This window comes from Lepidothrix coronata, unplaced genomic scaffold (assembly GCF_001604755.1).
Source record: "Lepidothrix coronata isolate B3197 unplaced genomic scaffold, Lepidothrix_coronata-1.0 Scaffold189, whole genome shotgun sequence".
Lineage (NCBI taxonomy): Eukaryota > Metazoa > Chordata > Aves > Passeriformes > Pipridae > Lepidothrix > Lepidothrix coronata.
The window spans coordinates 1,354,113-1,368,338 of NW_016690369.1; the positions used below are offsets into that span (position 1 = coordinate 1,354,113).

At 45.9% G+C, this 14,226-nt stretch overlaps 1 protein-coding gene across 1 annotated transcript in view; it reads right to left on the bottom strand.

Moving 5' to 3' along the window:
* The window catches only part of MED13L (mediator complex subunit 13 like), a 174,489-nt gene that overhangs the window by 107,870 nt on the left and 52,393 nt on the right, over positions 1–14,226 (bottom strand). Inside the window, exon 4 of the mRNA XM_017831317.1 lies at positions 5,437–5,497. Within this exon, the coding sequence (XP_017686806.1) occupies positions 5,437–5,497 (61 nt within the window). The remainder of the gene's footprint in view (positions 1–5,436; positions 5,498–14,226) is intronic.

The window sequence follows — 14,226 nt, forward strand, 5'->3', positions numbered from 1 at the left end:
ATGGGGACAGTCAGGGGCACCTGTCAGCAGAAAGAGGATGGGCTGATCTTCCTGAGGTGTTCAGCCTGACTAATTCCATAAACTAATCCTGATCACTTCTCAGGACACACTGAAACCACTCCAAGAGCTCTGTTGGGCAGGCTCAGGTTGGATCTCAGGAAAGGTTCTTCCCCCAGAGGCTGGTTGGGCACTGACCAGACTCCCCAGGGCAGTGGGCACAGCCCCAAGGCTGCCAGAGCTCCAGGAGGGTTTGGACAACGCTCTCAGGGACAGGGAGGGATTGCTGGGTGTCTGTGCAGGGCCAGGAGTTGGACTGGATGAGCCTTGGGGGTTCCTTGCAGCTCAGGACATTCCACGATTCCAAAAACCAGCCACAACCACAATTCACTGCTGAATTTTGCAGTCAAGACTTTGCTACTCCAAGGCTACAAAGCAAACTACAAACTGGACAACAAAAAAGAATTAAAAGACAAAAGGTCAGGAAATGCCCAAGACCAGCTTCTCCAAAACTTTTCACTTCTTATCCCGAATTTCTTGTTTTCTTCTAGAATCACTTCTCTCCCCTGACTTGTCTCAAGTCCTGACACTCCTGGAGCTCCTCATGGCTTACAGAGAACTCCAGGCAGCCTGTTCCTCATCCTCTGACATCAACCACTTGACTCTAACACATTTTTGCATTTTTCCTCCCAGTTAAGGGCTCTAATTCCCACTGGCCCAGAGTAAATATTACATTTGGCTGCAGAAGAGACAGATGGGTTTGAAGGGATGCAAAGAGGTGAGGAACGAGGCACGGATGCAAAAGGGAATTTTCCCAGCTTTTCATCCCTTCCCTCTTAGGATAAACCCCAACTCCAGCATCCCAAGGGAATGGGACACTCAAACCTTCCATGTGCTGCACTGAGCCTCCTTTTGGGGAGTCAGAGGAGGAGGAGAAGGCAAAACCTCTCCCTTCCTCAAGAACCTGAGTGAAGAACACTCCGGAGCAGAACAGCACGGACAGGAGACAAACCCCACCTACAATCACCCCCACACATGGAGTTCAAACACATGGGGGGGTCAGCTCAATAATTTCAATGCAAATCACCAGACTATGGAAGAACTCACATGGTGACATCCCAGCAGAGCAGTGACACACACACTGATCCACCTGCACAGCCGGACACGAGAACCAGGAACCCGGATTTGTCAGAAGTTCAAACAGGAGAACCTGATTATTTAAGCACAGGGGGTTTCTGCACTGCTCTCACTCTGGCAGGTAGTTGATAATGTTAATTGGGAATAATTGAAGATATTGGGTTTAAAGGTGTTTTTTTATCAGGTATTAGAACACGATGCCTTTCCATCCAGCACACTTTGCATTCCTTCACCTGGTTTATTCAGATCTGTAAAAGCAAAAAATCTGAAATATTTGTTTTAAAAGGCAGGATTTTATACATTTATATTTAATGAGTACAATGTCCAGTAAACTGGATTTTGTGCTAAGTACCTGCAGAACTCCCCTTTCACAAGGGGTTACAAAGAACAGAATTTACAGTCTCCAACCTGCAGTTCAACTGATCTCCTTTCCAGGGGAGCAGGTGGGGTTTTGTGCTCATTTCCCTCTGTTCAGCCCACTCCAAATGTCTAAAGAGGAGAAAGTTCTCCAGAATGACTCAATCAAATCAAATCCCTACTAATTGTATTGACAAATGCCAGGTGTTTTAACACCACCTATTTTTTAACAGCACAAATCCTCCTTTAAATCATTCCCCTGAAGGGGGGTTCAGCAATGCTCTGTTATTACCTCATGGCTTATTCTAGTCTCAGATTATACTGGATATTTAAAAGCAAAAGTAAAGAATTTTATGCAGAAAAACACCACTCAGAGCATATGCAAAAGCTGCTTTCAGAGCAGGCCCAGAATTAGCTCCTCAGATATTTTTCCAAGTTTGACAGTTGAGCCTTCTTGCCACATTAGAAAAATAATGTTCTTATGTAGTAGTGAACACATGTTTATTTAATGGCATCTGCCCAGAGGGATGAGAGATTTGCTGGGAGCACTCACAGAACTGTTTCTCTCAAACCAAATCACGTTTGAAATATCTGGGTTAAAACTGATCTGGAATGGGTTGATTTTTGCCTTTGAAAGAATTCAAAACCAAGGGGTTTTTTTTATATATATATATATACACATAGCTGAATTTACTATGCAGGAAAATACCCACATCTGAAAAAGAGGGAGAGGAAATCAAATAAAACTATTTTTAAACATTATAACATTTATAAACACTAAATACGGTTTCAAAGAAAATCCTGGGATGTTTCATTCCGTCTTTCCCCACAAAACCACATTGTCTGTCCTGATCTGTGTCTTTAAGCTGCAGCCACAAGGAAACAGAGACTAATCCCTCAAATAAAACCAGCCTTGCTTGGGGTTTACCTTGAATTTGTGGGAGGGTTTTGTGTGGGTTTGGTTTGGGGGTTTTTCCTTTGGTTGGGTTTTGTTTTAATAAAGCAGTGGGATATTTACTACTATAGGAAACAATCAAAATGCAGAAAACAAAGCTTTTTGTACAAGGCTTGCTCCACTTGAAAGATTAAAAAAAAAAATAAATTATAGGAAGCAATGGGTAAGGCTCCAAAAATAAATAAAAATGAAAAAGCCTGTGTTTGATTCCTCCTCGTTGCGAAGGGGTGACTTTGGCTGAGTAACTCAGTATTTGTGCTTCGGCACCATCACCCAGAAGGACCAAACAGAGGGGATCCATTCCTCTCAAAAACACACAAAAGAATCCCCCAGCCCCTCCCATCCCCAACTAACACACACATGTGAGGGACTGCAGGCACCAAAAATGGCAGGGGAGCATCCCAAAAATTAGGAACTGGAGGGATTTTGTTGTTAAAAGCAGGTTCAGGTTTGACTGAGACACGTGCCAGGAGCAGCTCAGGAGACCTGTGGGGAGGGACAGCTCTGCACAAAACATCAACAATTACTTCAGCCTTAGGGTGGAAAATTCAAATAAACCTTAAAAAAGAAATTGGAATATTTAGGTCTCCTTCTCTTTCTAAGGTTGGTTTCTTTTAATCTCCTTACATCAGAGAAAGGAAAATAGTTATGAAAACACCCTAAAACATGAAGTGTCATGGGGTAAAGTGTCATCCAAGCCATGGGTACTGAGGGCATGGGCTGGGACACCCTGGCCAGGCTGGGCTCAGGGCTTAAGGCAGGGCTCAGAGCAGGGCTCAAGGCAGAGCTCAAGGCAGGGCTGAGGGCTCAGGACAGGGCTCAGGGCAGGGCTCAAGGCTCAGGACAGGGCTCAGGGCAGGGCTCAAGGCAGGGCTGAGGGCTCAAGGCAGGGCTCAAGACAGGGCTCAGAGCTCAGGGCAGGGCTCAAGGCAGCTCAAGGCAGGGCTGAGTGCTCAGGACAGGGCTCGAGGCAGGGCTGAGTGCCCAGGACAGGGCTCAAGGCTCAAGGCAGAGCTCAAGGCAGGGCTGAGTGCTAAGGCCAGGGCTCAAGGCAGGGCTCAAGGCTCAGGGCAGGGCTGAGTGCCCAGGACAGGGCTCAGGGCAGGGCTGAGTGCCCAGGACAGGGCTCAGGGCAGGGCTGAGTGCCCAGGACAAGGCTCAAGGCTCAAGGCAGAGCTCAAGGCAGGGCTGAGTTCTGAGTTCAGGGCTGAGTTCTAAGGCCAGGGCTCAGGACACCTCCTCAGCACACAGCTCTCCATCCTCAGTGCCGATCCCAGGCTGTGCCCAAAGGAGGCCACGCAGATGGGTCCCGGGTGTCACATACAACAGACAGGACCCCGCTGACACTCAGGCCCTGCTGTACTGCCAGGACCTCCCAGAACCCCACCTGACACACAGGTCACCATTCCCACCCGAGCTCTGGGAGCACAGACAGGTGACTCAGCACAACACAGGTCCCGAGACACAGTCTGGAAACCACAGCAAAGAGCTGTGTCTGAACTTTGGAGAAGGCCCTGAGTCTGTCCTGACCTCAGTGCTGCTCCTCTGAGCCCTCAGGGTGCTCCTGTGTCCCCCCCTCAGTGGCACCCCCAGAGCACAGCCTGAGTGTGGATTCCATCCTCACAGGTCACGTTTGCTCCCTGCTCCCACAGCCTGACCCCTCTCAGGGTCACTCCCTCCTCCCCCTGTGTCCCTTCCCTTCTGCCATTCCCACTTTTCCCCCAGTCTGTTTGTCAGGCACCTCCTGGGACCTGCAGCCACCAGCAGTGAGGGGGACGGGGCAGGAGGCAAAGGGAAGGAATTCCCCCTCTCCATTCAGATGGAAATCCAGATGATCCCGAAAGCACAGCTGGGAGCATCTCCTTCCAGAGGCAAGAGCACCCAAGACTTCCAACCCCACTCAGAAGGGGAAATAACCTCCTGGAAGTAGCAAATGAACTGCAGGATTAATGACTGTGTAACCAGAATTCCTGCAGAATCCTTGACTGCACATCAGGGTTCACATGCTGTAACCAACTGATCCCTGCCCCGAACCTCTGAACAAGCCACACACGGAACCCTCACAGCAATTCCAAATAAATGCTGTGTTTCCGTGGCGCCCAAAGGGCTTCAAAACAACTCCCTGAATACCTAAAATATTGTAATTCTGCTTCAGTGGCAGAAAGCTGCAGCACATAAATAACTGCTCTGCAGAGCATCCAGGCAGGCCTAAAAAGGACATTCTGTGTTATGACATTTTTAGTGCTTTGTAAGAACAAACTTTGTGTTTCTGCTGTTACGAGGAGGACAAAATAAACCAGGAGCCAGCTCCCCCCTGGGCTGTTTGCTCTGCTTCCTCCTGGGAACACGGCCCTGGACTGGTCCAGGAACATCCACTTTGGAACAATCCTTTGTCCGTTTATCAGTATCAGGGTGGAGATTTGGGGGTTTCTGTCAACTTTGCATTATTTCCTATCTCTTTACTGCAAAGATCATAATAAATTTATTATGGGACCAAAGACCCACCCTGTGTTTCAGCTGGATATCCAGAGCTGAGATGTTTGTCATCCAGGAATTAATCTTTCCGAGCTTTTCAGGGATGAAAGAGAGAAACAATAAGCCACACAATAAATGGGATTTAATTCCCTTCCCCTCTCATCTTCCATTACTCAGAGAACACTCAGGATGAGAAAGTCTATTTGACAAGAAGTATCAACATATTAAACACACACAAAAGCCATCCATCCTCCAAGTGCTTCCTGCAGGAGCAGCCACTAACTGTGATTAATTTACACTAATTTGGAGCCTAAAGAAAGAAGACACCGATAAAATAATGTTTCTCCTGCTATTAAAAACACGGAGGAAAATACACAGGAGGCAGAGAGAGGTTCTGTGCCAACCAAAAGCAAATTTGCAAAGCCTGAACTCTGGGTTTTCTCATTCTCCTGTTGCTCCTGAGGGTTGCCCAGTCACTGCCGGGGATGTCTGACCAACGTACCCACATCCCACACCTTGGATCCACCTCTCTGATGGTGCTTTTTGTTTTCTGACCCTTGAGAGAACAGTAACTGCCTGAAAGGAAGGAGCACGTGAAAACTGCACATTTATGAAAACGATGAAAAGCTACGGAATTATGAAAGTTCTGAAAATTGCACATTTTGTATTTTATTTTTTTGCCTGCACACAACTTGGGAGGTCGTGCTTCGTTCTTGCAGCTGTTCAAATTTTCCTCTTGTAATGAGGAGGAAAAAAAAAAAAAAAAGACCTTCAACGTTTTATTAGGTTAGTGTTTGTGTCGCTTCTTATGGATGTCTCATTTTCTGAAAAACAAACCATAATTTCTAATTATTTATTCTGCACAGCTCTTCCATCCCAGAGGCCAGCCTGAGTTTGGTGTTAGAGATCACTCACACCCTCCCCACAGCCCAAGGCTCCGAGGAGCTGGCAGCCATTAGCTGCTGCAGATTCTCCTTCCTGGAGAGCAAAAGTAAATGTTTTTAGTTAATTGTGGCTTCCTCGCAGTTTGCTGCAGGAAAAATTGCTTTATTAGGAAGCTCTGAAGTCGTGACACTGCACCACCACACCAGTGGCATCCCTGTCAGCCCGGAATCAGCTCCCGAATTCCAGATAAACCCAGTTCCTGAGCTCCACAGGGACTCACACGTGTCTTATCCTTCCACCTAGACAATGAATTTCATTCTTCCATTATTTTTCATTATCACATTGATTTTGGTGGTTGTCAGGCAACAGTTCCATCCACAGTGACACCAAAATCTGCTCAGCACACTCAGGTGCCACCGAACAGTGATAAACCAGTTTCAGGCGCTGTTTAAACCGGAGCAAGAAAATAAAAGGCTCCAGTTTTACATCTTTACCCTCTCCCTAGTGCCACAACTCAAAGCTATTATTTACACAGGCACATGCTGTTCAAATTAGTTTAAATTTATAGATTATCCATTTATTAAGTTGAGGGTTTGCCATTGTATTTACTTTGTGTTTTCTGCTCTTTATTTCAACTCATTAAATTCTTTACAGCCGTTCACTGGAATCCAAAGGCACTCCCCGAGGTCAGATAATAAGTGCAACAAGTGTCTCCAGCTATAGGAGAAACATTCCCTATGGATCTCATCTAAAGAGATGGGAAAGGAGATAAATCAGCAACCAGGAAATCTCGTGCCACGGAGTAAATCCAGAATTCCTGTGACACTGAGGCAACGTTGCTCCAATTTAAGTGCCTGCCTTTTCCTTGGGTTCCAAAAGCCAGCACACTTCATTTCACTCACATCAGAGCAACAGTGAAAAACTGCTTCCAGGAAACGAGGCTGGCAAAGAAAACTGAACCGGGGGGGAAGAGGAGTGGCCTGAGCCCTCTGTGAACCCCACGTGTGCCCTCCGTGTTCTGTGACCCTGGAATGGAAACTCCACTCCAAACACTGCTCACTGTGCCACTGGGACTGGGAGTTTTGGAAGACAACACACTGACAAAAGACTTGTACTTTTTTTTGTCTTTTTTTTTTTTTTTAAATTAGCATCCAACAATTCTGAAGATTTCAGGACTGTCTGTGGCTCCCCCCAAAGTGAATCTTTCCCCTTTCCTAATTACAAAGCAGCCTCATTTTCTCCATGAAGCCCAATGCACCGTGTCTATATAAAGTATAATGATCTTTGAACCTTTCTTCTAATAAACAATTTATATGCATGTTATTCTTATTTTCCAACACACAGTCCCTCAACCAGCTTTAGGGTGAGATGAAACACTTGAGCACAGCCCTCCTGTGTGGGAGTTCCCACCAGAGCCAACTCGCAACAAAATCCAACATCTCCTTAGTTATAAATCTGCTGCTTTACCCAACAAACCACTCCAGCTTCCCCCAAGGCACAGAGGGATACACAAGTAACCATGGATTTAACAAAGGCTTTCCTGAGCTGTTTTATCTATTTATCACAGCAACAGGGATCCAAACTGGAGTCTGGCTTTATGGGCATGATTTCCCCCCAGGATCCAGCCCTGGCACAGCACCTGCAGGAGGTTTTATTCGCAGAAGAGGGGACTCCAAATCCTTCTGTGTTGATAAAACTGGATCTACGGCTGCCCCAAACATAAATATGGTTTTATTTAATCTTGCCTTCACTTAAACTCGGGGGCTGCATTAGGTAAGCTCAGCCCCACTCCTTGCCTTCATTTCTCTTCAAGGAGGAATTAATTACTCCTTCATTTCAGTAACTTCTCCTCACACAGGTGTGTGCCAAGAAATCCTGCTGGAGATACCAAACCATTTTTCCTTCCATGCTCAATAACCTGCCTGAAAACAAGGAACAACAAGTTCTGGCCCAGAGAAACTGGTGAAAATATTGCTCAACACGACAAAGGCAGGACTGGATTTTGTGTCTTAAAAGGATTCTACACTTGTGCTCTCACAACTGAATGCAGATATGACAGGATGAACTGGCCTTTAAAGATAAGACAGGTTAAATCCCATTTCTGCCTAATTAGCAACTTCCCCCAGAGCAGCCTTTGGTTTCAGAGCACAAAATCCCACGGTGGACCTTTCTGTGATGATAGTTCAGAGGAAATATTTTCCTCCAAGAGGAAGCAGATAACATGCTAAAAGAAAAATACCTTGATTATATCTCACCAATTATTCCCTCCCTCTTACCAGCTTCCTCTCATTTTCTAAAATACCATTTCTAGGTGGGGAGTGAACTGGCACCCAGGATCTCCCACAAACTCCCCCCACTGCCAACACAGCTCGTTAAGAATAAGGTCCCCTCGAAGGATCTTTGTTATAAGTTCCATTAGAAGTTATGGAACATCCTGAGGCTGAGATTCCAGAGCAGAGGAGGTTTTCCTGCAGCAGGGAGCTGAGGCAGCCACAGCATCCCTCCTCCTGGAGGGACAGATCCAGCCCATGCCAGGCGGGTGCCCAGGTCACACCCCGGAGACAGATCAGCTCTGGCATTTACAGCCAAGAGGTTTGGCAGTGCCCCCGTCTTTAATTTTCATTTATTTTCTACAACCTGGCACAAAAACCTCTTTTTATTCAATTGACATCACCCTGAGCCCTGACTGCTGTGCTGCAGGAAACTGGGATTCGGAATTCCAGCAGAAAGCAACTGTGGAACAACATTTTAAAAGAGAAGAAAACAAGTGTGAAAGCACAGAGGGATGGCAAAGGCTGTGTCGGTCCTTTCAGGCTGTATTATGGAGTGCTGGCAATATATTTATGTCTATATTTTTGGGGATATAAAAAGGGGTCAGATCACAATGCACCACCACCAGTGAATGTTCCTACAGCTTTAAATAGCAAACTGGATGTTTCAGTTCAGGGAGCTTTAATTTCTGTAAGACTGAAACACTACAGGACAAATGTTTCTGCCTCAGAAAAGGAGGTGAGATCAAAGGAGCAATTCCACAGCGTGGCACAGGAGGCACCTGGGAGGGAAATTCTGTTCCTAATATTGATTTGCTCCTCCTGTCCCATCTCTGGACACCACCCTTGTGTTAAAGCAGAGCACAGGCAGCTTCTTCCCACAGCTGTTCCGGGCCACACAATTCCTCAAGTGAGGAGCTGGCCTCCAAAAATTCTTCCAGCAAAGGAATCACGGAAAAATTTAGACTGAAAACCTCCTGAGGCCAATCCCTGCAACCAGATCACAAGTTGGGTAATGCTGCTCACACAAGCCTGGAGCATCTCCAGTGCTGAAGGTTCCAACCTCTCTCTGGACAGCTTGTTCCAGTGTCTGAACATCCTTCTTGGAAGGAAAAAAAAAAACCCAAAACACTGATACATAATGGAAAATTCTGTCCATTTTGGTAACTTTTTCTGTTGTTTTTAATTCTTCTTGGGCACGTGCAGAGAAAGAAGCTCCTTCCTGCTCCTGCTGGGCTCCCCCAGCCCACCCCCCTGAGGGGCTCCACATGGAACCCAGTGCTCCAGAGGCATCCCGATGGGAATAACCCTTCCCAGAGCAGCCATTATCCATCCCAGGCAATCATCCAGCAGGGCACAGGATTCATATTCCACTCAGTGCCCACCAGGCCCCCAGATCACCTCCTACAAAAGCCTCCTGGTTGGTCCCACACTGTAATGGTCATTGGGGAGGGATTTTATTCCTGGCATCAAAGCCAGGATTAACTCTGGAGAAACAGCATTCCCAACCTAAAATACCAACTGCACCTTGAACCATCTCTCTCAGAGCCCAGCAGCTCAGCCAGGGCTCCACTACAGGGACCAAAACCATTCCAGAAGCCCTAAGTTTGTCCATGTTGAGTCCAGAAAACAGCCCTGAAACCAGAAAATTCCAAGACCTCTATATCCTGTTGCCCCTTTGAAAGCTCATTCCATGGTCTTTCCAGCTTTTTAACGTGGCCCAGGCCAAAACTGCCCAGGAAAAAACCCCAAATGTTCCATTTCAAAGATTCAAACACATTTCATCTCACCCTCCTGCGACAAACAAACCTCAAACCTCCTTCCACCGCACAGACAGTTAGATATGCTAATGTATGCTAATTAGGCAGCTAATCCTCAGAGCTGAAAACCTGTTTCAAGAGGAGGTACAACTTCAAAACATTTCTCCCAGCAGCTTTCAGTGAGATGCATATTCATCCCCTTCAGACAGGGATGATCCAGGGTGGAGAACTGAACCCTCTGCAGCCACAGCTGAGGCAGGAGAGGGACCTGCTGAGGAGAAATCCTTAGGGAAGACAAAGAAAATATTCCAAAATATCCCCAAAATATCGAACACTGCCTGCCAGCCTTCCTGGTTGTACAGAGAAGGAAAGCTGTGTACTGTGATTCTCACAAAGATGGTTATCAAAGCCAACACTTCGTAATTATAAAGAATTTGGGCTGTGGCTTTATTAATAAGTCATATAATTAATAAAATTATGTTACAACGTGACACAGTGTTTGATGTGTCACTGTAGATTCCACCCCACGAGGGAACAGCCAGGAGGGAATCCATCCCTGTGGACAGTTGTTAATGTTTTGTGCTGGAGGAGGAGCCCAGTGTGACACCATTTGTGTCTGTGCGTGCACACCCAGTGCCTAAAACTGGGATAAATCCCTGGATTTCCACTTGCACATGGATGGAGCTGCACAGGCACATTTCAGAGCCCCTCTCATCACACAGGTTGTGCAGAAATGAGGAACTGTCACATAAAATCTGGAATCTGTTACCGATCCAACTGTTCCACTTAATCAAAAGCAAAGAGACTTCTAAGAGCTCTCTTGCTACTTCTGACAGCCAATTTCCCCAAGAAAGAGCAACTGTGCTAACAGATCTTAATAATTCACAGGGCCTGCAGAGCTTTGCCTTAAAAAAAAAGGGGGGGGAGGAAGGAGGGAGGCTTTTCTTTTTGTCAAAAAGCAGCAAATGGCCTCTTGAAGACAGCGAGGGCAGAGTGTGCCCTGCCCACGGGAGTGTGGGAGGAGAGAGAGCTGGGACAGCCCCGCATTCCTCACTCATTCCCGGGGTTTCATGGCTTTCCATGCCAGGGATGATGCACAGCCCTGCTGTCCCAGGGCAGTCCCTGTCACACAGAACACTCACCTGCACAAGCACAGCCCTTTCAGGGATGTTACTGCTCAACAGATGACCTTGGGAGAAACAATTCAAAGAACAACTGCTGCCACAGCTGATTAATCTGAATTTAAGTAGGAAAAAAAAAAAGCTGCAGCTTTGGGTAATTTCTCAAATTTCTGGGTAATTTCTCCAAATAAAGCTCTTTACCAAATCTGGTAAGAGCTCTATTTCCTCTGAACAGCAGTAACAGCACACGCTGTGACTCGTGTAGGATATGGGAAAGCCCTCCCAATAATGAGGAATAACCACTGCCTAATTCCTGAAAGAATAACTGATAAAAATGGCTCCAGCAGAAAATCCCAGGACTGCCAGAGGAAGCTTTCAGGGTTTGATCGAGAGAAGCTTGCAGAGGAATTTTTCTACAAAACAAACTAAATTTTATTACCAAACAGTAGAAAATTTCTGAAGATATCTGTAATAAACAGAGTGTAGCTCTGAAGAAGCGTTCAACTCTCTTCCTCATTATATCAAAACCAGATGTTACTGCAGAGGGAAGCAAAGCCTGAGCTGGAAGAGAAAAAAACCTGCAGGATCCATAAAAAATCCACAGGTATTACAGTGGTGTTTGACACTGGAGGTACCACAGTTGTGCAGAGCAACTGAGAATTCCGCAAGCGCTTCCATGAGGAGATAATTTGGGATTAAAGTGATTTTTCTGTTCTAGAAAGACACAATTCCTAGTTTTCCCTGTCGCTGTGGCTCTGCAGCCAGGCAGGAATGCCAGGAGATCTCTGCCCTCAGGTGCCTCAGCCCCACAACAGGGAGGAAGATCCAACAGGGAGCGGTCACAGCAGGGCCAGCCTCCCTGGGACAAGGCACATTCCCTGCCAGAAATAACTCCCAAACACTTCAAACAATAACATTTGGACTGCTTTTTGAGCAGTGCCTAAAGAAAAACGAGTACAAAGAGCCCCTGGAAATGGTGGGGTGTTTGTAGCACAAAATAAGCTACAACACAAACCAATGGCGGTTGCCAAAATCTCTCCTCTCATGTGAAGTTTTGGAGGTAAAAGAGAAAAAAAATGGGCTAAAAGAGCTCAATCCAAAAATCCACACAGAGAAAATAGTTTTTTCAGTTGCTTTATGATGGGATAATAATAATAATAATCCTAATAATAATAACAACTATAATAACAACACCAGAAGCACAATGGGTGAGGAACCTTAAGAACTGGCTGAAGCTCCATTTTGACAGATCAGGGTTAAATATTTTGTTTTCTTGATTCCTCACTTGATTTCAAACCACAAACATTTTCTGTGATTTCTGTTTTTTGTTTTCTTTTGCTTCTGGAGAAAGATAAGACCTTTATTCCCAAGGTCATAAATCATGAATGACTAAACGAAGGCCTCTGGGGTCTGCTGTTTGTAGGCACTCCAAGCATCTCCTCTGTAGGGACAGGGACAAAAAAAAGGTGGAAGGGAGGTTACACAGCCCAGGTTGCTGGAAGGAATCAGGATTATACCCAAAACCTGAAGAGCAGCACAGCTAAAACACCAGAAATAATGTTCATCAGCCCCACGTGACAGTCAAGGCAAAGGAGTCTGATGGACGTATTAAAACCTCCTCAGTTCAGCTCAGAATCCACAGAAGTGGATGGAATTGATGCAGGACATTTTGGAAAGGCAGAGATTCCCAGGTTTCCTCAGCTCTGTGCTGCTGCAGCCTGGATTTCCCAGATGTCAAGGTGCTCACTATGAAGTTTGAAGCTTTCAGGGCAGAGCTCTTTAACCCAAGCCTTACTCACCGAGCACAGTGTGTGCTGCAGAACTGTCCCTGTTGCTGGACAAGGGAATTCCTGACATTCTGGGCTCCCTGGAGAAGCTCAGCCACTGTCACCTGAAACCCGCAGGCTCAGCCTGAGAGGGGGGTGAACTTTGGTCACCAGCTCTGTGAAAGTCCTGTCCCTGCCAAGGCCTCAGGGAGGGAACAGAGACCAGGGAACTCCTGCCTTTTCCAGGAGATCTGACCCAGCATCCCAGGACTGGCACCAGCAAGCAGGGAAGGGCCCAGCAACTCCCAACTCCTTGACAGGCTCTGCCTGGAAAAGAACATTTTTTTTTGTGCCCAGGATCACAAAGGCAGAGTGACAACTCCACCTGGTACAATTAATTCACCTTCTGTTTCCAGAGATGGAAATGGGACACAAAACACCCCTGGTAGGAAAGGCAGAGTTTCAAACACTTCCACCTCGTCTTCCCTGCAAGCAAGGGAAGCATTTCGTATTTTCCCACCCCTTTGCAGTTCATATTCCTGGAGTTTAAATCCAAAAATTGTCAGAGAAACAAAACCAGCTCTGAAACTTGGAAAGATCAAAGCGTGAGCTAAAGCAGAAGAGCAAAAACAGCCTCCAAAAAAAAGCTCCTGTGGAAATGGCAAGTGTGCAATGCCACTCATCCAGTCCACATCCAATCTCAGAATGATATAATCCAAGAGTAAAGAGTTTGGAGGATGCACCTGTAGAAAGGCTCTTTATCAGCCCAGAGAAAATTATTATTATTATTCAACAATTCATCTTGTGCAGTAAGCAACACCCACTACACAGAATTTAAATTAAAAAATGAAATAATTATACTGCACTTTAACATTATTTTATTATCATTATTACAGGCTGAAAGAGATTTTGGGGTAATTTCTCAAAGCAGATATTATTTCCATTACTTTGCAATCCACAGGCAATTGTTTGCTCTGGATACCATTAATATTCCAACTGTAATTTATTCCTTAACTGTTTCTTGTGGATTTCTGTCAAAAACCTACTAGACAGTGCAATCAAGGGGTTTGTTCAACACACACCATTATTTCAAACACACTGTGCAAGCTTTTAAAAGTCCAGCTGAAGAGAAGACAAGGGTGTCTGAATTAGTGCAGGTTACACTGTACAGGAGCGCAGAGGATCGATCCCATTTTGGCAAGTTTGAAATCAGGGAATAATTCGGGTTGGAAGGACCTTAAAGCACATCTCGTTCCACCCCCTGCCGTGGGCAGGGACACCTTCCACCATCCCAAAAAATAAATACAATAAAGTGGATTTTCCAAAGGAGGAAATAAAGGGTCTGTAAACAGAGGTTCAGGAATAGAAGCAGTGGCACAGGGGACTCCTGACACTCCCAGGAATTGTGACTTTTTTCCACAAAACAAACAGAAAAAAGGGAATCCTTGTAATAACAAAAGGTCACAAATTAAAGCTCATTCTCACCGCTGGAGTAAGAGGCTG